The sequence below is a fragment of the Thalassophryne amazonica genome, chromosome 3 (assembly GCF_902500255.1).
Source record: "Thalassophryne amazonica chromosome 3, fThaAma1.1, whole genome shotgun sequence".
Classification (NCBI taxonomy): domain Eukaryota; kingdom Metazoa; phylum Chordata; class Actinopteri; order Batrachoidiformes; family Batrachoididae; genus Thalassophryne; species Thalassophryne amazonica.
The window spans coordinates 122,898,450-122,925,940 of NC_047105.1; the positions used below are offsets into that span (position 1 = coordinate 122,898,450).

At 44.9% G+C, this 27,491-nt stretch overlaps 1 protein-coding gene across 2 annotated transcripts in view; it reads left to right on the top strand.

The window, feature by feature from the left end:
• The window catches only part of klhdc8a (kelch domain containing 8A), a 91,938-nt gene that overhangs the window by 13,337 nt on the left and 51,110 nt on the right, over positions 1-27,491 (top strand). Inside the window, exons 3-4 of one of the 2 annotated variants that reach the window (XM_034167400.1) lie at positions 11,619-11,783; positions 11,894-12,112. In XM_034167400.1, coding sequence (XP_034023291.1) covers positions 11,619-11,783; positions 11,894-12,112 — 384 coding nt within the window. The remainder of the gene's footprint in view (positions 1-11,618; positions 11,784-11,893; positions 12,113-27,491) is intronic. The other variant, XM_034167401.1, reaches the window with a different exon arrangement.

Sequence of the window (27,491 nt, forward strand, 5' to 3'; positions counted from 1 at the left end):
GTGAGATAGAGTATCTCGTCAGTAGTTTTACATCCTCATTGAAGACAACTTTGGATGCTGTAGCTCCTCTGAAAAAGAGAGCTTTAAATCAGAAGTGCCTGACTCCGTGGTATAACTCACAAACTCACAGCTTAAAGCAGATAACCCATAAGTTGGAGAGGAAACGGCGTCTCACTAATTTAGAAGATCTATTAGAGAAAAAATTACTCATAACCATCCCAAAGACGTATCATTATCTTTGGCTGCTTTCAGTGATGCCGATATTTGGTTATACTCTTTCTCTCAGCACACTTGAAGCGGTCTCGCCTCTATGAGGGTGGTCGAACACCTGTCGGAACTTCCTCACAAACTCAGTGTAAATCGTTAGGAGCCGTGAATTCTGCTCCCAGAGCGCCGTAGCCCAGGCGCGTGCCTCTCCTCGAAGCAAATTTATAACGTAAGCCACCCGGCTAGCGTCTGACGCGTACATGATGGGACGCTGTGAAAAGATGAGCGAGCACTGCATTAAGAAGTCCGCGCACGTCTCCACACAGCCTCCGTACGGCTCCGGAGGGCTTATGTATGCTTCAGGGGAAGGTGGGGGGGGGTTCGTTGAACGACCAGTGGAATGTCTGTCTCTGGCATATGGTCAGCAGGAGGAGGTGCTGCAGCAGCACCCTGAGCATGCGCTTCCACCTGGGCGGTGAGAGCCTCTATCCTACGATTGAGAATAATGCTCTGCTCAGTAACTAAGTCCAACCGAGCAGTAAAAGCGGTTAAGATGTGCTGCAGCTCACCTAACACACCTCCTGCTGGCGCCTGTGCACCTCGCTCTTCCATTGGCTGTTCAAGTGATGGTTGACGCCCCTCGGGATCCTTGACGCTGGCCGAGAAATCCTGTTGTGAAAGTGTCGTGACACGGATCCACAACAGGGGGCGTTAATGAACAGACAATGGATAAGCCAAAAAGTAACAATTTAATGTTGTGAATCGCACAACGAAGTACAGACAATACCAATATGGTGGAATGTCAATTATACACAAGGTGACATGTGGGCAGGCTCAAAGATAGAAGACGTCTGGCGAGAGAAGAGCCGGATCCCACACAGCTTCCACCACCAACGGATCTGAAGAACACCGGAGCCGCCAAGCCCTGCGCCCCAGGTGGCCACTGTCTTCAGCAGTCAGACCCGGTACTGCTGGCAGAGAACAGAAACAGTACTGATGAGTGTGAGTTCGCACACTCAGTAATCCCACAGTCAGTGTTCAGTTAGGAGGGAGAACCTCCACCTCCGATAACACACTCAAACAGCTCCTGAGACAACCACTTATCTGGGTGGGGTGGGAGGCGAAGCCATCGCAGTCCACACCAAATGCCAGCTCAGCAGACAGGGAATCCATCCCAGGAAAACGGCTGCAAAAGAGATCAGACTAATGCTCGAATCAGGTTCAGCAGAGAAATTACCTGAATGGTAGCTGATTTCTCGGCGGGGAGGTGGAGTTGCAGTCCGGCCTTTATGGTGGTGGTGATGAGTAGTGGATGAGTGACAGCTGGTACGGATGATGGGTGACAGCTGTCACTCCCGGTCGCTCCGACGCCCTCTCGTGCTTGAAGCCTGCACTTCAAGCAGGGCGCCATCTTGTGGTGGTGGGCCAGCAGTACCTCCTCTTCTGGTGGCCCACATAACAGTGAGACAGTCACTGCTGCCAAAGGTGCATCAACCAAGTGCTGATGCACCACTTGTTGTATGTACATGTGATTTTGTACGTTTTTTTTTTTTAAATAAATTTGAAAAAAAATTCTAAAAAAAAAACTTTTTTCATGTTGTCATTATGTGGTTTTGTGAGTAGAAGTTTTAGGGGAAAAATAAATTTACTCCATTTTGGAAATATTCTGTGAATAGTTTCTAGATGCACTGCACAGCTGACAATTTCTTTACACTCAATGAAATAAGAGCAAACTTATAATTATCTTCAAACTTCGATGTTTGGATGAATATTTCCATAAATGTCTTCACGACAAATCATTACACTGTGGAAATTGCGATGGATGAAAAAAGGAGCAACTATTTCCCATTTTGACAGCACAGTGGTATGTCATTTATTTCTGTTTTGGTTCATACATCACACACACTTTATAGAATAGGTCGGTCCTGCCCATTAACCACACAGGGGTCCTGATGGGAAATCATCAATAGGGCCAAGACACTTTGGTATGCACTTCACACATTTCAGCATTTTGTCACATGCCTAACAGGAACAAACATCACCCAATACCCACGATTGATGTTCTGTGATCACCACTTGTTGCGCAACTCCTAATCCTGTTATCATATGTGTCCTGAATTTTGTTGTTACTGTGTTTTGACTGTTTCATTCGTGATGATGTCTGGTGACATTATATGACATTATAGGGAATAAGTACAGGTTGCTAACTCTAACTTACATCCCATCGCTGTGCCATTCTGGGGCTTGGGAGAGACTCCTCTGGTGGGGGTGGTCATTGAAGCACTGAAGATGGTTAACACTACTGTGGATGGTGATATGTCATGGTGTGGAACATAAATTGGAGAGGGAGTGCTCCTAGGGTTTGTGGCATGGCTGATCTCAGGTTGTGCTTCTGAATAGTTACCACACTGTTGGTGTGTTTTAATGCTGAGGTATGGTTTGCTGGCTGTTGCTTCGGACTATGGCTGTGACCTGATTCCCTGCGGTGGGTGAACTTTAGTCCCACTGGATGGCCTGCATTATGGGTTTGGCTGGGTCATTCCTCTGCACTTCTGCTGCCTTTCATGGGGCAGGAGCTTGGTGCTGGGCCAGTTTGGGGTTGCTCTTTCCTGGCCAGGTTTAGGTGTGTGCCCTTTTCAGTGGCCAGTGCTGTTGAAGGAGCAGGGAGAAGGAGCATATCTTGCTGTGTCCAGTCCTCTGACCTGCATGCTGTGTTGCTGTCTGTGGACCCTCCAAAAGTTCATCATTGGGTGCATCCTCCAAGAAGAATTCTCAGGCTACCCCAGAGAGCAGCCTTACAACTGAACCCTGTTGTGAAAGTGACGTGACATGGACCCACAACAGGGGGCGGTAATGAATGGACAATGGATAAGCCAAAAGTAACAATTTAATGTTGTGAATCGCACAACGACGTACAGACAATAACAATATGGTGGACTGTCAATCATACACCAGGTGACGTGTGGGCAGGGTCGACGATAGAAGACGCCTGGCGAGAGAAGAGCTGGATCCCCACACAGCTTCCACCACCAACGGAGCTGAAGAACACCGGAGCTGCCAAGCCCTGCGCCCCAGGTGGCTGCTGTCTTCAGCAGTCAGACCCGGTACTGCTGGCAGAAAAGAGAGACAGTCCTGAAGAGTGTGAGGTCGCACACTCAGTAATCCCACAGTCAGTGTTCAGTAAAGGAGGGAGAACCTCCACCTCCAATCACACACTCGTGCAGCTCCTGTTTAACCACTTATCTTGGTTTGGGGTGTGAGGCGAAGCCGTCGCTGATCACACCAAACGCCAATCCCACAGATAAGGCAGAACACCACAGGATAACGGCTGCAAAAGAAGTTCAGGTTATCACTCAACGGTTTGAGTCAACAGAGAAATTACCTGAATGGTAGCTGATTTCTCGGCGGGGAGGTGGAGTTGCAGTCCGGCCTTTATGGTGGTGGTGATGAGTAGTGGATGAGTGACAGCTGGTACGGATGATGAGTGACAGCTGTCACTCCTGGTTGCTCCGACGCCCTCTCGTGCTTGAAGCCCGCACTTCAAGCAGGGTGCCATCTTGTGGTGGTGGGCCAGCAGTACCTCCTCTTCAGCGGCCCACACAACAGGACTCCCCCCTCAATGGGCGCCTCCTGGCACCCGACCAGGCTTGTCCGGGTGCCGCCGGTAGAAGTCGGCCAGGAGGGCCGGGTCCAGGATGAAGCTCCTCTTCACCCAGGAGCGTTCTTCGGGTCCATACCCCTCCCAGTCCACCAAATACTGGAACCCCCGGCCCTTCCGACGGACATCCAGGAGCCGGCACACGGTCCGAGCCGGCTCCCCGTCGATGATCCGGGCAGGAGGCGGCGCAGGTCCGGGGGTACAGAGGGGTGAAATGTGGTGAGGTTTGATGTGTGACTCATGGAAAACCGGGTGGATCCGCAGTGAAGCTGGCAGCTTCAGCTTCACTGCGGCTGGACTGAGGACTTTGAGGATGGGGAAAGGTCGAATGTATCTGTCCTTCAACTTTTGGGATTCCACTTGCAGGGGAATGTCCTTTGTGGAAAGCCAAACCTCCTGCCCAGGCTGATACGCAGGGGCCGGGGCACGCCGGCGGTCTGCATGGTTCTTGGCCCTCGTCCGGGCTTTGAGCAGGGCAGAGCGGGCGGTACGCCACACCCGACGGCACCTTCTCAGATGGGCCTGGACCGAGGGCGCCCCGACCTCTCCCTCCACTAGTGGGAACAATGGGGGCTGGTACCCCAAACACACTTCAAATGGGGAGAGGCCGGTGGCAGACGAGACTTGGCTGTTATGAGCGTACTCGATCCAGGCCAGATGGTCACTCCAGGCCGTCGGGTGCGCGGAGGTCAAGCAACGGAGGGCCTGCTCCAGTTCCTGGTTAGTCCGCTCTGCCTGCCCGTTCGTCTGGGGGTGGTACCCAGACGAGAGACTGACGGTGGCCCCCAGTTCCCTACAGAATTTCCGCCAGACCTGGGAGGAGAACTGAGGACCACGATCCGAGACAATGTCTGATAGAATCCCATGCAGACGCATGACGTGGTGGACCAGGAGGTCTGCAGTCTCCTGGGCCGTCGGGAGCTTCGGGAGGGCCACGAAGTGGGCCGCCTTGGAGAACCGGTCCACTATCGTTAAAATGGTGGTGTTTCCCTGGGACGGCGGGAGGCCCGTGACAAAGTCCAGGCTGATATGAGACCAGGGGCGATGAGGCACAGGCAGAGGCTGGAGGAGGCCTTGGGCCTTGTGGTGGTCGGCTTTGCCCCTGGCACAGGTGGTGCAGGCCTGGACATACTCCCGGACGTCGGCTTCCATAGACGCCCACCAGAAGCGCTGCCGGACCACTGCCATGGTCCTTCGCACCCCTGGGTGACAGGAGAGCTTGGAACCATGACAGAAGTCAAGGACCGCAGCCCTGGCCTCTGGTGGGACGTACAGTTTGTTCTTCGGACCGGTCCCCGGGTCCGGTCTCCGTGTCAGGGCCTCCCGGACGGTCTTCTCCACGTCCCAGGTAAGGGCGGCCACGACAGTGGACTCGGGGATGATGGTTTCAGGGGGGTCTGACAGCTCGGTCTTGACCTCCTCTTCGTGCACCCGGGACAGGGCGTCAGATCGTTGGTTCTTTGTCCCGGGACGGTAGGTGATCCGGAAGTCAAAACGCCCGAAGAACAGCGACCAGCGGGCTTGCCTGGGGTTCAGACGCTTCGCGGTCCGGATGTACTCCAGGTTCCGATGGTCCGTGAAAACCGTAAATGGTACCGATGCTCCCTCCAACAGGTGTCTCCACTCCTCAAGAGCCTCCTTCACCGCAAGAAGTTCCCGATTGCCGACGTCATAGTTCCGTTCAGCTGGGGTCAACCTGCGGGAAAAGTAGGCACATGGATGGAGAACCTTGTCGGACTCCCCGCTCTGGGATAGCACGGCTCCTATCCCTGAGTCAGAGGCATCCACTTCAACAACAAACTGGCGCTTGGGATCGGGCTGCACCAGAACCGGTGCAGTCGAGAACCGGCGTTTCAACTCCCTAAACGCGGCTTCGCACCGATCCCACCAGGTGAAGGGGACTTTTGTGGAGGTCAGGGCTGTCAGGGGGCTAACTACCTGACTGTAGCCCTCGATGAACCTCCGGTAGAAATTTGCAAAACCGAGGAACTGTTGTAGTTTCCTACGGTTCGTTGGTTGGGGCCAATCTCTCACCGCCGCAACCTTGGCCAGATCAGGGGCGACGGAGTTGGAGGAGATGATGAACCCCAAGAAGGACAAAGAAGTGTGGTGGAACTCACACTTCTCGCCCTTCACAAACAGCCGGTTCTCCAACAACCGCTGTAGGACCTGACGTACATGCTTGACATGGGTCTCAGGATCCGGAGAAAAGATGAGTATATCGTCTAGATATACGAAGACAAACCGATGCAGGAAGTCCCGCAAGACGTCATTAACCAATGCTTGGAACGTCGCGGGCGCATTGGTGAGGCCGAACGGCATGACCAGGTACTCAAAGTGACCTAATGGGGTGTTAAATGCCGTCTTCCACTCGTCTCCCTCCCGGATCCGAACCAGGTGATAAGCATTCCTAAGATCCAATTTCGTGAAAATTTGGGCTCCATGCAGGGGCGTGAACACTGAATCCAACAGAGGTAATGGGTATCGGTTGCGAACCGTGATCTCGTTCAGCCCTCTGTAATCAATGCATGGACGGAGTCCGCCGTCCTTCTTGCCCACAAAAAAGAAACCAGCACCCATCGAGGAGGTGGAGTTCCGGATCAACCCGGCAGCTAACGAGTCCCGGATGTAGGTCTCCATTGATTCACGTTCCGGACGTGAGAGGTTGTACAGCCTGCTGGACGGGTACTCAGCACCCGGTATCAAATCAATGGCACAATCGTACGGACGGTGTGGGGGCAGCGTGAGTGCCAGATCCTTGCTGAAGACGTCAGCAAGGTCGTGGTACTCAGCCGGCACCGCCGCCAGATTGGGGGGGACTAAAACCTCCTCCTTAGCTGTCACACCGGGTGGAACTGAGGATCCTACACACTGCCGGTGGCAGGTTTCGCTCCACTGAACCACAATCCCAGACGGCCAATCAATCCGGGGATTGTGTTTTAACACCCATGGAAAACCCAAAATCACTCGGGAGGTAGAAGGTGTTACATAAAACACAATCTCCTCCCTGTGATTCCCAGACACCACCAATGTCACTGGCTGAGTCTGGTGTGTGATTAGTGGAAGAAGGGTGCCATCTAGTGCCCGCACCGACAATGGTGACGGTAAGGCCACTAGAGGGAGCCCAACCTCCTTTGCCCATCTGCTATCCAGCAGATTCTCCTCCGACCCCGTGTCCACCAGTGCTGGGGCGTGAGGGGTTAGATCCCCACTCAGGATCGTGACTGGGATTCGTGCAGATCGTCGGGGTTTCCCCACGTGGGTGTTGTGACCCACCCTTAGCCCAGTCTCTAGGACGAGTGCTGCTGTTTTGACCGTTTGGGGCATTCTCTCTGTGTGTGCTCAGTAGAGCTGCAGAGAAAACACTCTCCACGGATCAGCCTCCTTTGTCTCTGATCTGATCGTTTTTTGGCCCTGCTCGTCTCCATAGCAACGTCAGCAGGGGGAGCTGTTGTCACGTGGAGAGCCCTGGCAGTGGAGCGTGGGGAAGTCGGCTCCCTTTCAGACCCGGGAGGAAGAGGGACGGCGTGTACTTGACCACGCCTCTCGTCTCGCTGCTGTCGGTGTTCCGTTAATCGGTTGTCTAACCGTATAACCAGGTCGATAAGCCCATCTAAATCCCGCGGCTCGTCCTTCGCCACCAGGTGCTCCTTAAGGACCAGAGACAGTCCGTTTACAAAGGCGGCGCGGAGCGCAACAGCATTCCAGCCGGCTCGCGCTGCCGCGATGCGGAAGTCGACTGCATACTTCGCTGCGCTCCGACGCCCCTGCCGTACGACAGCAGCACACTTGAAGCGGTCTCGCCTCTATGAGGGTGGTCAAACACCTGTCTGAACTCCCTCACAAACTCAGTATAAACCATTAGGAGCCGTGAATTCTGCTCCCAAAGCGCCGTAGCCCAGGCGCGTGCCTCTCCTCGAAGCAAATTGATCACATAAGCCACCCGGCTAGTGTCTGACGCGTACATGACGGGACGCTGTGAAAAGACGAGCGAGCACTGCATCAAGAAGTCCACGCACGTCTCCACACAGCCTCCGTACGGCTCCGGAGGGCTTATGTATGCTTCAGGGGACGGTGGGGGGGTTCGTTGAATGACCAGCGGAATGTCTGTTTCTGGCACATGGTCAGCAGGAGGAGGTGCTGCAGCAGCGCCCTGAGCACGCGCTTCCACCTGGGCGGTGAGAGCCTCTATCCTACGATTGAGAACACTGCTCTGCTCGGTAACTAAGTCCAACCGAGCGGTAAAGGCGGTTAAGATGTGCTGCAGCTCACCCAACATGCCTCCTGCTGGCGCCTGTGCACCTCGCTCTTCCATTGGCTGTTCAAGCGATGGTTGACGCCCCTCGGGATCCATGACGCTGGCCGAGAAATCCTGTTGTGAAAGTGACGTGACACGGACCCACAACAGGGGGCGGTAATGAACGGACAATGGATAAGCCAAAAGTAACAATTTAATGTTGTGAATCGCACAACGACGTACAGACAATAACAATATGGTGGACTGTCAATCATACACCAGGTGACGTGTGGGCAGGCTCGACAATAGAAGACGCCTGGCGAGAGAAGAGCTGGATCCCCACACAGCTTCCACCACCAACGGAGCTGAAGAACACCGGAGCCGCCAAGCCCTGCGCCCCAGGTGGCCGCTGTCTTCAGCAGTCAGACCCGGTACTGCTGGCAGAAAACAGAGACAGTCCTGATGAGTGTGAGGTCGCACACTCAGTAATCCCACAGTCAGTGTTCAGTAAAGGAGGGACAACCTCCAATCACACACTCGTGCAGCTCCTGTTTAACCACTTATCTTGGTTTGGGGTGTGAGGCGAAGCCGTTGCTGATCACACCAAATGCCAATCCCACAGATAAGGCAGAACACCACAGGATAACGGCTGCAAAAGAAGTTCAGGTTATCACTCAACGGTTTGAGTCAACAGAGAAATTACCTGAATGGTAGCTGATTTCTCGGCGGGGAGGTGGAGTTGCAGTCCGGCCTTTATGGTGGTGGTGATGAGTAGTGGATGAGTGACAGCTGGTACGGATGATGAGTGACAGCTGTCACTCCTGGTTGCTCCGAAGCCCTCTCGTGCTTGAAGCCCGCACTTCAAGCAGGGCGCCATCTTGTGGTGGTGGGCCAGCAGTACCTCCTCTTCAGCGGCCCACACAACAGAACCCAGTGCTTTGCAAAACACCATATAAATGGGGAAATGGACTGCATTTATAGAGTGCTGTTCCATATGCATGAAAAGCTCAAAGGTCTTTACAATTATGCATCACATTCACACAGACACACTCACACATCAATGTCAGGGTGCCAAGGTGCTCACTACCCACCAGGAACAACTAGGGGATAAAGAACCTTGCTCAAGGGCCCTTCATGATTTTCCAGTCTGGCTGGGTTTTGAATGAAGGATCCTCTGGTCTGAAGCCAAACACTTAACCATTAGACCATCATCTCCCTTCATAGGCTGCAAATGTATATTTGTGGTTGCTTTGAATCAAACAGCGACAAAAGGTTAGCATGAATTACACACATTTTGGGGGGAACGTACACTGATTTGAGACAATTGTGCATATGGTGAAGGGGAGGTGATGGTCTAGTGCTTAATGTGTTGGGCTTGAGTCCAGAAGATCATGGGTTCAAATCCCTGCCTGACTGGAAAATCACTAAGGGCCCTTGGGCAGGGCCTTTAATCCCCTATTGCTCCCGGTGTGTAGTGAGTGCCTTGTATGGCAGCACCCTGACATCGGGGTGAATGTGAGGCATAATTGTAAAGCGCTTTGAGCGTCTGATGCAGATGGAAAAGCACTATATAAATGCAGTCCATTTACCATTTACCATTTAGCATGTTTTTTCTGAAAGTGGAAAGTTTGTGGATCCCCCCAGTTCTCCTCATGTCAGATAGAGGTTGGACAATTGAGTTTTCAATCTCATCTATGTATTTATTGACTTGAGCTCAGAAATTCTCCTGCTCTGGCCAGGGTCACTTTTTACTAAATTGCTGATTATCCACACCTCTCTATTGAGTTTTCAACAGAAGAAAAGAGTCTGCATTGTATTTTAATTTTAATTTAAACTGTAGCCACATCAAAATATCTGGAGACCCGAATATGGTTGTGGCTGTGGTTCATTTACAAGTACCACACATAGCGGTACACAGCGTACATAGCATCCACATTCACATTCCTGGCAAAACTAAATAATTAACCCCAACATTAAAAATAGTTTACTTTCTATCATTATCGAGTTGTAACAAGTCACTTTTCTCTTCTTCATTTTTACTGAAAGCTCATGGAGTTCTGTGACACACAGGATTTGGATCTTGCCAAAGGAATAGGTATTTGTGATCTTCTTAAGTTTATATGTTATAAAACATTTGACAGGACATGTACTTTGGGTGTGCAGCTGACTGCTATATTGGCTAAATGAGCAAGTAAAAATGAAAATGCACACATGCCGCATGCCCAGACACACATGACACGCAAAAGACCTAACGGAAAATGCACTGTAAACAAAGAGCACAAACAAATGTCCAAAAAACAGTCATAGAAGATAAGATACAGTATGTAGAGCTGTGCATTCAGCTGAAACTTATCCTTCCTCAACTCGTGGAGATACGAAATGCAACCTGTTATAGGATTTTATTTATTATTGGTGTCATATATGCACATACACAACACCTTACCTCCACACTGTCAGGTTGAGAAACAACCAAGTATCTGTATTCGTTGCCCAAGTTGGCCCTATAGCCCAAAAACTGCTGAGTGCTTGAATGTGGAAAGGGTCTGATTCTCAGCACCAACATCAGTGTCCTTTAGAAAGTCACTAAACCCCAGTGTGCTCAGGTTGCAACACTGTTCCATGCACTCTGTGTTGAATTTGTAATTCTACCTTGAGTTCCAGCTTATTCAGGTTTTATTCAGTGGGGATAAACAGGTTGTCTGTCTGTGTTGTGACTAACCAGATCCTCGGGTAGTTCCATAGTTTGGTGGATTCAGAGATGCACGGCACCACCTCATGCTCCCAGACATGACTTGAACTTTATAGCCTCATGTCGCTGCTTCAGCCAGCTGGCATGATACTCTGTTTATGGCTTGGTTCTGTGGAAGGTAGTTCAGGGACACAATGCCCTTTACATCCCTGAAAATGGACCGCACTTTCTTTGCTTATTGAATCTTCATATTTTCCCCTGTTGCTGCCAGTTATGTTTTCCAATCAAGTTTGATAAAACTGTTACATATTAGTAACTGTTATTGGCTACAATAAAAGCAGTACAAAACAAGAAAAAAAAATGTATTTCTGGAGAATCGCCACACTTAAGGGATGGAATAGCTAATTTGGGAACAGAAACAAGTGGTTCTCAGAGATCTGTTTTCAACATTTAACACCTTATTTCCACCAAAGGGATACAAAGCATCATTTCTTTGTATCCTTTGTATCCCGCAAAGCCTCATTTCGGTGGAACATTTCAATATTAGTGCTACACCTCCCTTGAAACCTCTGTGCTGTGCATTCTGAGCTGACACTAAAATACTGCAAATTGGAATTCAAGAGCAAAACTGGAACACACTTTATCTGTGAGTGTGATGCAAGTATCAGCAACAAACTCATGGTTGTGTCTGAATGGCATCTTTACCATAAAGATGACATTTCTGTGTGTGTGTGTGTGTGTGTGTGTGTGTGTGTGTGTGTGTGTGTGTGTGTGTGTGTGTGTGTGTGTGTGTGTGTGTGTGTGTGTGTGTGTGTGTTTGTCTGTAGATGCCCGGGCTCTGGCTGTGGGGGGAATGGGTGGTGACCTCCTCCCTCGAAGCATCCTGCAGCAGTATGACCTTCGAAAGGACATGTGGGCACAACTTCCACCCATGCTGACTCCACGCTATGACGCCAACACACATTTACTGGGCAGCAAGGTCTATGTAGCAGGTACAAAGTATTACACTGTGTTACAGTAGTGTCTTGTATGTTGTAAAATAACACAAGTCTGGTCTCTGTTAAAAGAGATTATAGTTCTTTTTTTTCCCATAATGCTTTAGGTGGCCGTCAGTGTAAACGACCAGTAAAGGCGTTTGAAGTGTATGACTCAGAGACACGTTCATGGACTACCCTACCCACAATGCCATGTAAGCGTTCATATGGGGGCATCATATGGGATCCAACTGGGAGGCTGTGTCTGTTAGGAGGACTGCGCCAGGGAGGAGGACACCAGACTTCCAAGTTTACCAAGAACGTCAACATTTTTGACACCAACCAAGGTACAATAATGGATGGACCCATTCTTTTGATCAGTGTAACTGAACTGCTTTCAAGAAGGCCTCAGTCTTCTGCAGGTCTTCATAGTAACCAAAAACCTCATCACCTGACTTCACTGATTCACGCCACATTGAGTACTACAGCTTTAGAGCTGTAGTACTCAAAAGTGAGCATGTTTCTTAGCCATGTGAAGTAGTCTTTTACTTTAGTCTTTTAGTTACAAATGGCATTTAAACAAATCAGTGTAGCCCCATCAGTCCAACTCAGTGAAGTAGTACTAATTAGATCCATATTTGTGACTTGGAGTATGCATGTGTGTTGGTTTCCACCCCGCTGTGAGCAGTAAAATTCAGAGGTGGTGAAGAGGGAGCCGGAGGTCAGACGTCAATGCTCTGAATTCATCAGTATGTCTTAAAGGACATGTCACTCTGAAATCATAACAATTAAGATTTAGGTTGTTAGTGACTATCTGATGATCCACCCGGATTACTTTGTGCACTTTGGTTTCAAAGTATACACCATTCGCAACGAACAGCTACAGAGACTTCCGAAAACAAAGTACTCATGAGTACTCGTGTGTCTCTGACAGCGGTAACGTGACTGTTAGAAGTGTCCCAGCGCACGCTTCAATGGAATATAGCTGCTAACATTAAGAACTGAGGCACAGATTAATTCCGAAGTTTATGCAAGTGTGATGTTGTGTTAGATGATTTGTTTTTAAGTGAAAACTGTTCATTTTGATGGAGTCATGGTAAAAGCAGCAGCCCTGAGAAGGCTTAGTGCACCTGCGACCATGAACGCAGCCTGGCAGCAGCCGTTTTAACGTACAGCTCAGCTGTTAATTGAGGCTTTGTACATCATAGATGTGATCAGATCTAACAGATCGGATCTAACAGTTTCTGATCAGATCTATGCCGACATTTCATGTCATGTTCAAAGCATTAACAGCTGAGCTGCATGTTAAGACAGTCTGATGTACACATACAGACTAAGATGCAAATTACCAGTCTCTCTCAAAGTAAAAAAAAAACAAAAAAAAAAACTTTACCTTCATTGAAAGCTCCATTGAAAGGGAACAAAGGAATAATTTGAAAAAAGAAACTTGCTACTCACCTAGTTGAAAATATTTCCAAATAATGAGTCCACAACGTCAAAGAAGCCCCCATACACGCATCACGCACCAGCCAACTGATTAAAGGTCCACTAGTCCTCACACAGATGGACAGCCAGAGAACATTTTCAAGTTCCGCTAATCCTCAGGTACAGATAGCCAGCCAGAGAATGTCCAGGTCGTCTTACCCTCAGGTTTTGATCCACACACGTATGCGCGCGCATAATGTCCGATTGCAACTCTCCCTTCAGCTCAACTTCTGTCATGATTATGGCATGTTAGAGTCCATTATCTCCTGATAATAGCGTCTTCTGAATTTTTCCAATATGAGACATACATCTGTGTGTCCAGGCAGTCTGTAAAAACAGCATGGTGGAGACAGTCCATGTGCATGATCACAGCAGCAGTAAACCAGCATCCTGTGACACAAACAGCAGTGTCACCACAATTAGGTTCCAAAATCCAACAGACTCTGAAAAATTTAACAGTTGCGGGGTAAAGTATGTCATCTCATCTGCAAATCCGAGCCATCACGTTCAAAGAAAATCTCCAAAGCTTTGTTATCGGACATAACCACATTTGTTTTGCTCTGTCTGTCAGCCATCAATCAGGATGTTTCTGCTCAATTTAATATGTATGTCACATGCTGAGAATTGCAGGGTGAGATGTTTTCCGGGGATGCATCTGTTAACTCATTCAGGGAGAGCAATAAAAACATCAGAGACCACTAATTATGAGTGCATGTGCGTGGAGAGACTTACAATCATGGATACTTTGATGTTGTGTTGCTAATTGGGATGCTAAAAACATGCAAGATGTCCTTTAAAACCTTCACCTGTGAACATGACCTTTGAATAATGACTAAAGCCTGTCTCCCATTGTAGAATTTTAGGCCCAATTGATATCCCAATTTCAGAAATGAGGAAACTGGGCCTGACTGCCCACAACAGCAATCAAAAGTTCTATGTCATACTATTATACAAGATTATACACGAGGATACTGCCAATGACAGGAATGCAGCTCCATGACATGGGAGCTAACTGGGCGTGCTTACAATAGTACTATGTGCAGTTTTTGTGGTCATGGCTGTGTTACTAAAAAGATCAAATATATTTTAATATCTGAAAACTGCCTTCTTTTAAAGAGTGTGACATGCCTTTCATTGGATTATGGATACATATTGTGTATACAGAGCAGGTTCACCAGGAGATGAGCCTAATAAACTGGCCAGTGTTTAAAAAACACCAACGGGAACTGCTGATCAAGTTTCCATTGGTCTTGTGTTGACCAAGGAAAAGAATAAGTTACCACTGCATTGTGCTTCCAGCTCCATTCAATGAATTATCTCTGCTCCAAAACAGAAAACAGTCTGCACCATATTTTAATTTTAGCCTTTTATTTTAATTTGACATCAAAGTGACTGTGCTGCCAAATCTACATTCATGCAGAAACAAGTCATTCCAAGATGCACTAACAAAATAAATTCCAAAGCCATCTGTATATTTAAAGTAAGATACATACATTACCCCGATCTGCACATATTTCATCCAGTTATTCACTTTTGTGGATCGCGATGTGTCTCAACATCCCCATTTTTTTTGAAAATTGTTTCGTCATTTTGTTCTGCAACACCACTGTTGCCAAAAAGTTACACACATTTCCATGCCCTGACTGGGTATCCAATTATTTTGTTGTTTGTTTGTTTGTTCCTTTGTTTTTTTACCAAAAACATACTCATTCGAGTGTCAGAAATTGGCAATGGAAGACCAGCTTAGATAAAGAGTTGTCTTTCTTCATTGACTTGACTCATTCTTTACAATGGAAGATTATAGAAATAATGAATATTTATGAGTTCATTGGTACGGATATTTCATGAGGTGAGCTGGAATGTTCTATTCAACGAGGCAAAGCTGAGTTGAATGGTATGTTCCAGCTTTCACCAAATTAAATATTTGTTCCATTGAAAGAATGTTAAAACATTCATTATTTGTTTCATATAATGGCAACATAAACAACATAAAAGGGACATACATTTTGGTTTTCCTCACTGGTGCTTAACAGTCCAACACAAACTTGAAATTGGAGTCCAAAAATAATTCTGTAGTCCATGATGCCATGCACTGACTTTGTGTAGTTCCAAAAAAAAAAAAAAAAAAAAAAAAAACACTTTGTATACTTCCTCACTCCAGAGAAAAATCATGTCAGAAATTCATCTAGCTTTTCATTCTAACTTTGTGCCCTTAACAGCTCTTCATGCCTCCAGACAGCATATGGCGTAGTGGATTTGTTTGTGTGTGTGTGTGTCTGTTTTAGAAGAATTACCACGGACAATTAGCTTGTTCACATTGTCGTCCATCAGCAAAAGAAACTGCCATGTTAAGCTAAATGCCACTCCCACTAGTGTGTGCGTGGACGGGGTTCGCATCGTGCAATGGTACAAAAAGTATGGAACCAAATTAAATGGAACCAATAATCCATGTCTCGTGACATACAAAGCACCAATCAAATGACAAGGTTCTACTCAGCCATTATACAGTAGTGTTCAGAATAATAGTAGTGCTATGTGACTAAAAAGTTTAATCCAGGTTTTGAGTATATTTCTTATTGTTACATGGGAACAAGATACCAGTAGATTCAGTAGATTCTCACAAATCCAACAATACCAAGCATTCATGATATGCACACTCTTAAGGCTATGAAATTGGGCTATTAGTAAAAAAAAAAGTAGAAAAGGGGGTGTTCACAATAATAGTAGCATCTGCTGTTGATGCTACAAACTCAAAACTGTTATGTTCAAACTGCTTTTTTAGCAATCCTCATGATTTCTTCACATCTGCGAGGCATTAATTTTGTTGGTTTGGAACCAAGATTTTGCTCATTTACTAGTGTGCTTGGGGTCATTGTCTTGTTGAAACACCCATTTCAAGGGCATGTCCTCTTCAGCATAAGGCAACATGACCTCTTCAAGTATTTTGACATATCCAAACTGATCCATGGTACCTTCTTTGGCAAATTGTAACCTCTTCTGCACATGTTTCTGTGTAGGCTCTCAGTTGTCCAGGTGGTTTCCATAGTAGAGCAGCTTGAATCTTCGACTGGACTGGGTTGCTTGACGTGAGGACGTTTCGCTTCAAATCACATAAGCTTCCTCAACTAAAATTCTTGCTCTGGTAGTCTGATTCTGTCTTGACTCTTGTAGAGAAGAATAAACCAGAAGCCAACAAAAGCTTTATTCTTGCAAATAAATTAGCTTCACACAGGCGTCTTCTAACTGTCACAGCACTTACAGGTAACTCCAGACTGCGTTGATCATCCTGGAGCTGATCAATGGGTGAGCTTTTGCCATTCTGGTTAGTCTTCTATCCATTTTGATGTTTGTTTTCCATTTTCTTCCACGCATCTCTGTTTTTTGTTTTTTTTGTTGTCCATTTTAAAGCGCTGGAGATCATTGTAGAAGAACAGCCTATAATTTTTTGCACCAGTGAGTCGCTGGCCAGCGGTCAGCTGACACGCCCCCTGTGTCTACAGTGCTATGAGCAATGCGATGACACATGAATGAGTTCACACCTTGTGGACTACAATTTATGTGGTGGAAGTGACATTAGCCTGGCTTGCTGGCTGATGACAACATTCACACCATGCTGTGCATGCTCAGACATTGCTGGGTGGTCCTCATGTGATCATGTGTGTACATAATTATCAGAATGTCATGAGAGCCTACACACATGTGCAATGTGTGGAATGTTGTTCATGTCGTTGATGGCGCGACATATGTTCTCCTGCTGAGTTGTGAGTACGCAGCTGGACTGAGTACTGTTCCAGCTGGACATTGCAGGCATCCAGATGTGCACTGCGCTGGACAGCAATCGCACTCTGGCCACCTCAGCTGCACCTGCCAATGTTGGATCACGGTGTCGGGGGGCGCACACTTGCATACTATTTGTGTTGCTTGGTAACAGCACACCCGTGGGGCACTTAGAAAAAGTGGGGTCATTCGCACAGCCAGCTTGAATGTGGTCACCTGCACTCTACTCTCGTGCCAGCTGCGCGAAAAGCCAACTCTGGCCGAGAGTGGGTCGAATGGCCATTTGTCCGGGATTTGCTGACATTTGGCGACTGGGCTGAAGGCTGCCTCGACCGCACCATTCGTCCATGGTACGACATGGCAGATTATTTTGTGCAGCTCCTCGGCCACGGCACGATATGTCCGACCTGCATTTGACACACCATGCGAATGCTGCGAACATGATCAGATAGCAGTGCGACCTCATCTTGCCCGCCCTTCAAATGGGTTTCTGCCATGAGTGGCATGCAAATGTAGAGTGCATGTGCTGTGCCCAAACGGTTGTGGCAACTGCTGTACGAGGCGTTCGAGGCGGCTCTGATTTTTCACGAGCGGCATATGATTCCTCCTTCATGCGCCAGTCGGCTTCAATTGTGTTATGTGTGAAGGGGCCATTAACTTGACTCTTGTGTCATGCAAAGTACATATCAATATCACCTTGACCATGAAGGCAGATAGTTTTGTATTCAGTTGTACCTCTAATTCTGTGCACAGACAATATCCCACAGTGCAGTGGAATGACTTATCCCTCGATCTGACAAAGACACCTTGGAATAACAGGTGAACAAATTGAGATGGGACTGAAAGAAGAAATGGGAGAGCAAAAATCAATAAGTAATTTTACTCATTTGGATATGTTGTGACACTTTGGGAATGGTTGAATGGAAGCAGAACATGGGCAGGATAATGCTAATGTATGATAAGGGGAAGAAAGCTTGGTTAGTGTGTTTTCTGAGACAAAACAAACACCTTGTAACCCACCAAAAAAACAAAAAAGTAAGCACTCACATGTATGTTATATAATGATGCAAATCCACACAGGCAGCTGCACCCCCTTTTTCCAATTTAATTTTGGTGGAGATGAGCCACAGGCATGGAAGGAGGGCTGGGGATGAGGAGCGCTTTAAATTACAAAATCCAGAAACAGATTGCTTTATTATCCATTTTCAGCAATGGCTCTTCACACACACTGACTCACACACACACACACATGCAATCTGCTATCACACAGTGAGATTCTATTATTTAGACACAGGCGTCGTAGGTGATGTTTCTGCAGGGGTTTTAGCAATCGATGCATTTCTCTGTGCAAAGTGTAACCTGCACCCCAGAAAACACAGCATTGCAGATAAACTTAACACTCTCACAATCTGCATAATTGCTTCACAGTTATGACAGCCCAACACATTCTCAGCCTACTCCTCATATTTGGATGCTAAATCATTTTTATTTTATGACCAAATATCAATATGTGATAGGTTGTGTCATTGAAATGCTTACCCTAACTCTAACCTTAACATAACCCAAACATAGATAATGTTCCCTGTTGACATGGAAGTGAAGCATATAGCACTATCTGACAGAAATGATGCTTTTAAAAAAGGCGGATTTACCTAATTTGTGAAATAGTTGTGGAAAAGGGCACTGACAAAGTACATTGACAAGCTGGGGATAAGAATGAGTAGGACAACCACCTAGGTGTCATAAAGATGTTTCATTTCAGACAGATGTTGGTAATTTTAGTGGTGTCTGCTTTGATCACATCTTATCCCATCCTCTTTGATCAAACAACCTTCTTGTTGGTCTGTCTCATTTTCTTTTCTCTTCTACCATTCTTTTGTAGTAAGACTGTCTCTAAACTGTTGGTTGAACAAGTAACTAGCATACACAGACCTAAGACAGTTCTGAAAGCCCTTCACGTATAACCCAAATGAGGCCGAAAGGCTCACGAAGGAGAATTTGAATGGCACTCATTAAAAATCCAAGCTGCACTTGAACACCTCGTACAGCAGTCGGCAGAACCGTTCTGCCACAGCACAACCCAATCAAACGGCAATGGAGATGAGGTTGTACTGCTATCTGACCGTGGTAGTAAAATTTGTACGCCATGTTGTACTCAGGTCAGACCATTCAGATTGTGGTCAAGGGGCTGCACAAAACAATTAGCCACATTGAATCCTGGCCGAATGTTGTTAATGAGCTACACTTCACACTAGCAGCCAACTGAGGGTGAATGGTGCCAGAATGGTCCATTTGACCCACACTCAGCCAGAATCGAGGTACCACCCACAAACTTCCAACAGCAGTCGCGGGGCACTTAGAAAATGCAGGCCCAGTCGTGCAGCCAGCATGAATATAGTACACCACTGTTGTGCGGTTGAGGTAGCGAAAGCTCAAATGGAGGTCAGTGTGTCGTGTTCACCCCCCTGAGCAACATGAATGGCGTGCAAGTCTGTCATGCTTAGAGTGCCTTGATTAGAGAGAGTGGCAACATGACAAGTAAAAGAAAATGGTCACGTGACTCATTGTGCCATCTTGGGCTCAAAATAGCGTTCGCTGTTAATCTACCTGCATGGAAATCCAACTATTTCTTTAATTCATATATTTGCTGAAAATGCCGGGTTGCTGTGCATTTGGAGGCACAAATAGACACAACAAGGGCCTCAAGATGTACAGATTGCCTTCTGATCTGAACAGAAGAAAGATTTGGGAAAATAAAGTCAGCTGTGTGGGATGGCAACCTGGTCTCACGGCAAGTCGTGATTCAGCAGCACAAAATATACATTAATCTATTGGTTCGTGATATTGTGACAAAAAGTGCCTCATTTTCATCACGGCACCACAAATTCATTCTAATTCATTCCGTGATGGCTGCATGAAATTAAAAGTGAAGCGGGGGGTCAGGGGTGGTTATTGTTAGAGTGGGGTGAAAGAATAAGATTAGGTTATGGTTAAGGTTAGGATTGGGGGTAGGAGTAGGGTTAGGAATAGTGAGTTTAAAAAAACCCTGTCACGAAAAAATGTGACTCATTTCATCACCGGAGCACGAAACAAAATGTGAGACTGGGCTGGGGATGGAAGCCGACATAATTGTCAAAGCTTTGAGAGGTAAATTTATTGTTCAGTCCCATGTACAGTAAAATTCACCTACACTGTCATTGTATAAACCAGATATTTGCAGTCACCGGACAAAAAAGTCCCAAAGTTTTTGTGTTGTTTTCCATGTAATAAATACAGTATACGAGTATAACGGATTTTGTACAGCGGATTTTTTGCTCACATCAGATAAAATGTCTCATCCGATGGTAATGTATTTCCATTAAAAACCCCTCACATGTGGGACCGGAGTCATTTCCCTGATTAAAAGCCTGACCATTTTTTTTTTCACACCATGGTCAGACTTGGAGCAGCAGTCTGGACGTGCATGTCAGGCTGCTGCAGGCTGCTTCTGCAGTGAAAGGAGCAAAGTTTGCAGCTTTCACTGCACATGTTTACATTTTGATAATGGATCAAATAAATTTGGCAGATGGATCAAATAAATTTGGCAGAGAAAAAAAATTTCTGAGGAAATTTTGACCCGGTCATTAAATGAGGCACAGGTCCTGATTCAGAATTCCCATAGATGTTCGGCACCTCCTGACTGACTGTAATCCATTACATACATCTCGCTCACATCGGATAAATGCCCCGTCCAATCGCAATGTATTTCCATTAAAAACTCCAAGCACTCTGGACGTGCAGAGCTACCAAATTAAACTTCAGCGCTGACACAGGAAAGTGGGACTGGAGTCATTTCTGTGATTAAAAGTCCAAGTTTTTTTTTTTTTTTTTTAAACATGTTCAGACTGGGACCTGAAGTCTGACGTGCACCTGTTAAATCAGCCACACATTTTCTGCTTTCAGTCCTTCGTCTGCCATCATATTATAATAGTTTTTAGAGTGCACGCTGATTACAAATGGATCCGAAAAGTCCGCAAAAGCTTGCTGGGGGTCAAATTAGTCCAGAACAAAGCACAATCCAGAGACGGAGAACTTTAAAACCAGTGTTGTATAGTAACAAAGTAAAAATAAAAAAGTAAAAAATACTACTGTACTTAAGTACGTTTTGGAAGACTTTGTACTTTACTTGAGTTTTTTTAATTCAGCTTACTTTCACTTTTACTTCACTACATTTCCAACCTTAATTGCATACTTCTACTCCGATACATTTTCTATGCGCCATACCTCATTACTCGTTACAAAAAAAACAAAACACACACACACACACACGAAAAAAGTCATGTTTTCACCCAGAGACACCACTGATTACTAGTGACTGCAACGAAGTCAGGCCGATTTGTCATGAGGCATGTCCGGTAGGCTTTTTGCAGTTGCGCACTTGGGGGGTGTTTGTCAGGAAAATTATCATTTCTCTGCATTGATTACAGACCAGCAGCGGGTCTGTAATCAACTTTTCTGCAGCGCGGCTTTGCTTTGAACCTTGAACCAATCGAAGCAGTGATTCGCAGGTTGAAGCAGTGCTTCGATCTACGATTTGTGGATTTTATTTCGCTTAATCCTAATTTTTTCCCGCTAAAACCCTGAAGATCATGTCTGTGAGTAATATTTAATATTTTTATGTTAAACTGACCTGTTATGGTCTTCTGAAACAGCTGATAGATGTATTTCATAACTTAAAAATGGGACTGATGCTAACACGTTAGCATGTCTACGGCGTTTTCAATGTTAAAGTTAGCATTAAGCTATTCGTATCAGCACGTTTGTGTTGATTTGTTTTCTGTAACATTCGTTGTCATAAATGAGTCAAATTGTAATTTTTTTAATTTATTTTTATTCATATATTATAGCAACAACAATAATAGTCTACATAATAGACAATAATAGTCAGTAATAATAGACTAATAATGTTACAATACAGTTTTAGAGAAAGAGACAAAAAGAACCTAATTGTTGTGTGGGCCGCTGAAGAGGAGGTACTGCTGGCCCACCACCACCAGAGGGCGCCCTATCTGGAGTGCGGGCTCCAGGCACCAGAGGGCGCTGCCGCCTCACAGGAGCAGCCAGGGTGACAGCTGTCACCCATCACCTGAGACAAGACAGCTGATATCAATCAACAGGGAGGTATATCAGCAGGACGGCATCTCCACCTCATTGCCGAGATATCGCTCTACCAAGGAGGTAACGTATCCAGCCAAACGGATCATCTTTTGACCATTAAATACTTTTTGCCTTTACACAGAAAGAGAAAAGACAGCAGGAGACTGTATTTTGGATAAGTACTCACATTCCTGCACTCACCTGTATTTTCCTGACAAGAGGTGGAGGTGGTGTTTCCACCCTGTGTGTTGCTGGGTGCAGCCGCACCCACACCTGACTGTATCTGTTCCTTGCCAGCAGTACCGGATCCGACGAGCGGAGGCAGTGGCCACCTGGGGTTCGGGACTTGGCGGCTCCAGTATCCCCGGGGTTCGGTGGCAGAGGAAATCGGGTGGTTCCGGTTCGACTCGGACAGACGTCTCCTATCGTCGAGCCTGCCCACACGACACCTTTGGAATTCGGTTACTGCTGTATTTGTAAATCTGTTGTGTTTGTTGTGTGAGTTCACAACAGTAAAACTTTGTGATTTGACTTTCTCCATTGTCCGTTCATTTGCGCCCCCTGTTGTGGGTCCGTGTTCCTACACTTTCCCAACACTAATGAAACAAAACACAACAGAAAAGATAAAACCATGTAACAATGAAAATAAATAAATACATATAGAAATAAATAACTGTTTCCTGTGAACACTTAGTGAGTAGCCTACTCTCGTTTAGGTTTTGAAACCTTGTTTCTGAAGTGTTTTGGTGTGATGTGCACAATTTTCAGGATTTTGACTAATACTACCAGTCATTTACAAGCCTAGATAAACTTTTATTTAAAAAAAAATCAGTCCGTTTTTGATTATTAACATTTACTTGTACTTTTACTTTCAATACTTGAGTACATTTAGTTGTACATTACTTGTCATATTTAAGTACAATAAATACTAGATACTTTAAGACTTTTACTTGAGTAGCATTTCAATCAGTGACTTGAACTTCTACCAAAGTCATTTTTTAAATGGGTATCTGTACTTTTACTTAAGTGTGATTTTCCGGTACTTTATACAACACTTTAAAACTGCCACACACGTCATTGCATAATAGGGAGTTACAGCTGTGTAGCTGCATAAATCAGGCTTTAAATTAATTAAATAAATCATCATAAATTGTAAATTTATGCAAATTTAATAGCTTAACTATTTTTGTATTTATTTTGATAGCACCTGTACCTGGATGTATTGCTGTATGTGGTTAAATGATTGTAAAAAATAATGTTGTGAAAACATTAAAGGTTCATTCAGTAGTTCAGCGCAGTTGGAACCAAAATGGTGCCATGTTCTGATTTGATGCCACTTTCTCTAATCAAGGCAGTCAGTTCATAGATAGAATTTTGAAGCTAGGTCTGTAGATCAGATGTGCCAGTTTGTGTGAAGATATGCCAAAATTTATGGCCTGTGAAAACTTTATACACTTTTCTATAAAAATCAAGATGGCAGCCACACCATTTAATTTGACATGATAGGTTTGTTTTAGACATTTCCACAGTATAACAGGTCAGAACAGTTCATCCACATCCACAGTATTAGTAGTTGTAGTGAAAAAGCAATTTTGACTATCATAGCACCACCTACAGACCAGTTGATAACAACTTATTTGTGCCTTATTTGTTGCCTCCAGAGTCCATGTGGAATTTTTGATACATGAAAGCACTATTGAGGTGTTAACTCACTTACTGTTTGGGGGCTTCACTGTAGCAGGGTGTTGGATGAGATGACAGTTTGCTTTGTACAACCCCTGGCAAAAATTATGGAATCACCGGCCTCGGAGGATGTTCATTCAGTTGTTTAATTTTGTAGAAAAAAAGCAGATCACAGACATGACACAAAACTCAAGTCATTTCAAATGGCAACTTTCTGGCTTTAAGAAACACTATAAGAAATCAAGAAAAAAAGATTGTGGCAGTCAGTAATGGTTACTTTTTTAGACCAAGCAGAGGAAAAAAATATAGAATCACTCAATTCTGAGGAAAAAATTATGGAATCACCCTGTAAATTTTCATCCCCAAAACTAACACCTGCATCATATCAGATCTGCTCGTTAGTCTGCATCTAAAAAGGAGTGAACACACCTTGGAGAGCTGTTGCACCAAGTGGACTGACATGAATCATGGCTCCAACACGAGAGATGTCAAATGAAACAAAGGAGAGGATTATCAAACTCTTAAAAGAGAGTAAATCATCACGCAATGTTGCAAAAGATGTTGGTTGTTCACAGTCAGCTGTGTCTAAACTCTGGACCAAATACAAACAACATGGGAAGGTTGTTAAAGGCAAACATACTGGTAGACCAAGGAAGACATCAAAGCGTCAAGACAGAAAACTTAAAGCAATATGTCTCAAAAATCGAAAAATGTACAACAAAACAAATGAGGAACGAATGGGAGGAAACGTCTGTGACCGAACTGTAAGAAACCGCCTAAAGGAAATGGGATTTACATACAGAAAAGCTAAACGAAAGGCATCATTAACACCTAAACAGAAAAAAACAAGGTTACAATGGGCTAAGGAAAAGCAATTGTGGACTGTGGATGACTGGATGAAAGTCATATTCAGTGATGAATCTCGAATCTGCATTGGGCAAGGTGATGATGCTGGAACTTTTGTTTGGTGCCTTTCCAATGAGATTTATAAAGATGACTGCCTGAAGAGAACATGTAAATTTCCACAGTCATTGATGATATGGGGCTGCATGTCAGGTAAAGGCACTGGGGAGATGGCTGTCATTACATCATCAATAAATGCACAAGTTTATGTTGATATTTTGGACAATTGAAAGGATGTTTGGGGATGATGAAATCATTTTTCAAGATGATAATGCATCTTGCCATAGAGCAAAAACTGCAAAAACATTCCTTGCAAAAAGACATGTAGGGTCAACGTCAATGAGCAGATCTGATTTGATGCAGGTGTTAATTTGGGGGATGAAAATTTACAGGGTGATTCCATAATGTTTTCCTCAGAATTGAGTGATTCCATATTTTTTTCCTCTGCTTGGTCTAAAAAAGTAACCGTTACTGACTGCCACAATCTTTTTTCTTGATTTCTTATAGTGTTTCTTAAAGCCAGAAAGTTGCCATTTGAAATGACTTTAGTTTTGTGTCATGTCTGTGATCTGCTTTTTTTCTACAAAATTAAACAACTGAATGAACATCCTCCGAGGCCGGTGATTCCATAATTTTTGCCAGGGGTTGTATAACCTTTGAGAAACCTAATGAATGATCAGATACAGGAATTGTGTAAAATAAAACATATCAACAGACATGCAAAAATGTAACATTTCCCCAATGTGTAATATGGCAGAAAATCACATCATAGGGTGCCTTGGACTTGGAATCTGATGATGCTTGTTTTTGAAAATAAGAGATACGGATCAAAAGTTACAAGTATAAACAGCCCTGAGTGTTGGCTTGTTGGTGGCACTAATATACTTGAGCTAGAGACATGAAATGTGATGACAAAATCAGAACACTTTACTGAATTAATGTAAAAAAGTAATACAACTGTTTACCATATGGTTATGTACTGTAGGATACATACAGTGCATCTATTATATATACATATATATATATAATTTATTAATTTATATAGCGCCAAATCACGAGTAATCGCCTCAAGGCGCTTCACAAACATCATTTAAAAGCAGAATAAAATGAAATAAGATTAAAACACAATAAAAAATAACCATAAAAGGTAAAAGAAGTAAAACAAAAAAAGAAAGTATTCACAGTGCTTCACTTTTTCCACATTTTAAAGATAATATGGTCCCTTTCCCCACTGCAACAGCAGGGTAGATGAAGCCCTGTTAATATCAAAATGATTCAAGGCCCCACCAGATATGCAAGAAGTCATGTTGATGACATGAGCACTTCATAACACCATAGACTGAAAATAATGTGCTTGTGATGACAAAATTAGAGGGGAATCGTGTGTATGGGGACAGTTGGAACAGTTGGAAATTGGCTTACTCATTTTGGCAGGAGTTTAAAAATCAAAAGGTGAAACAACAGCAAGCCTTTGGAATGCTGAGACACACACACACACACACATATATATATATATTGTTATTGTTATTATTTACATTGATTATTATGATCACATTGTCTTATGTACAATTTGTACATGTTCAATCAAGCCCCTCTAATCACATGAAAATTTCACAATGACCATAATGGAAATAAGCATTCATGCTTTATTGTGTTATCTGTGTATCATTGTTATATTCACCTCTGTATGTTTATATTGATGTTGCAGAATAAACTCAATCAATCAGTCATAAACAATATTTTCTTTATGTTTCAGTGGCATCTACAGGAGGGTGTGCATGTGTGCGTACATGAGCTTTTGGAAAGAGCAGATGTTAGCTTTGACCACATGTGATGCGTGTGCACACTGATGTCTTGTAAATCACTCCAGAGGTGTTATCAGGTTACAAAAGTAGCGTTTTCAGTTTTATAAGTGTTTATTTGCTGCTAGGTTTTACATAATATATGAGAAACATGTTAGATTTAGCCAGAAACAAAGCAGTTTGGGAGCACCAGAGAGAGACCAGACAGTGAAGTCACAGTGCCTCTCTACTCTGATTGGCTGTCAGCCCCCCACCCCAAACAAAAATGGATTTGCATGATTCATAGCATAAAAATAGGAAACAGAATGTTACTTTTGAACCTCTTAAAATAGGTCAAGGTTAGCCATTTTTTAACTTTTCCAAGGTCTATGTCCCAAGAATGTTCCCTGTGAATTTGAAGACCCTGACAGTAATGGGACTGGACTTATGCTGAGCACAGACAGACAGACAGATGGACAGACAGACGGATGGATGGACGGATGCAAAGCCTTCACAATACCCGATGGCCTCAGGTAATGAATGCTGTCCCAAAGAGTCACCTACATCTGGTGTATGAAAATTCGTTTGTAATGAAGAGACAGAATCCATCAAAGTATGAGAACCAATCACCATGCTTTCCAGTTTTAATCACGATGACAATTACAAAGGAGCACCGCAGACAAAATTACCCAGCTCAAAGAATACAAAGCCCAGTCTTCAGAGAGCCGCCTCATCTGTTTTTATCACGTTTCTTTCTGTTCGCTCTTTCTGTCTCTGCCTCTATTGTCTCGTCTTGCAGTCTCTTTATTCTGCCATTGTCTTTCTCCCTCCAGAGGAGAATAATACATGCTGGTATTTTTCTCGTGTCCAACAAAGAGAACTTAGTAATCCCTCCAAAACAATTCAGGCCTGCAGTCACTCATCAGTCTCTGAGGATTGGACCATCAGACAGTCATGTGAT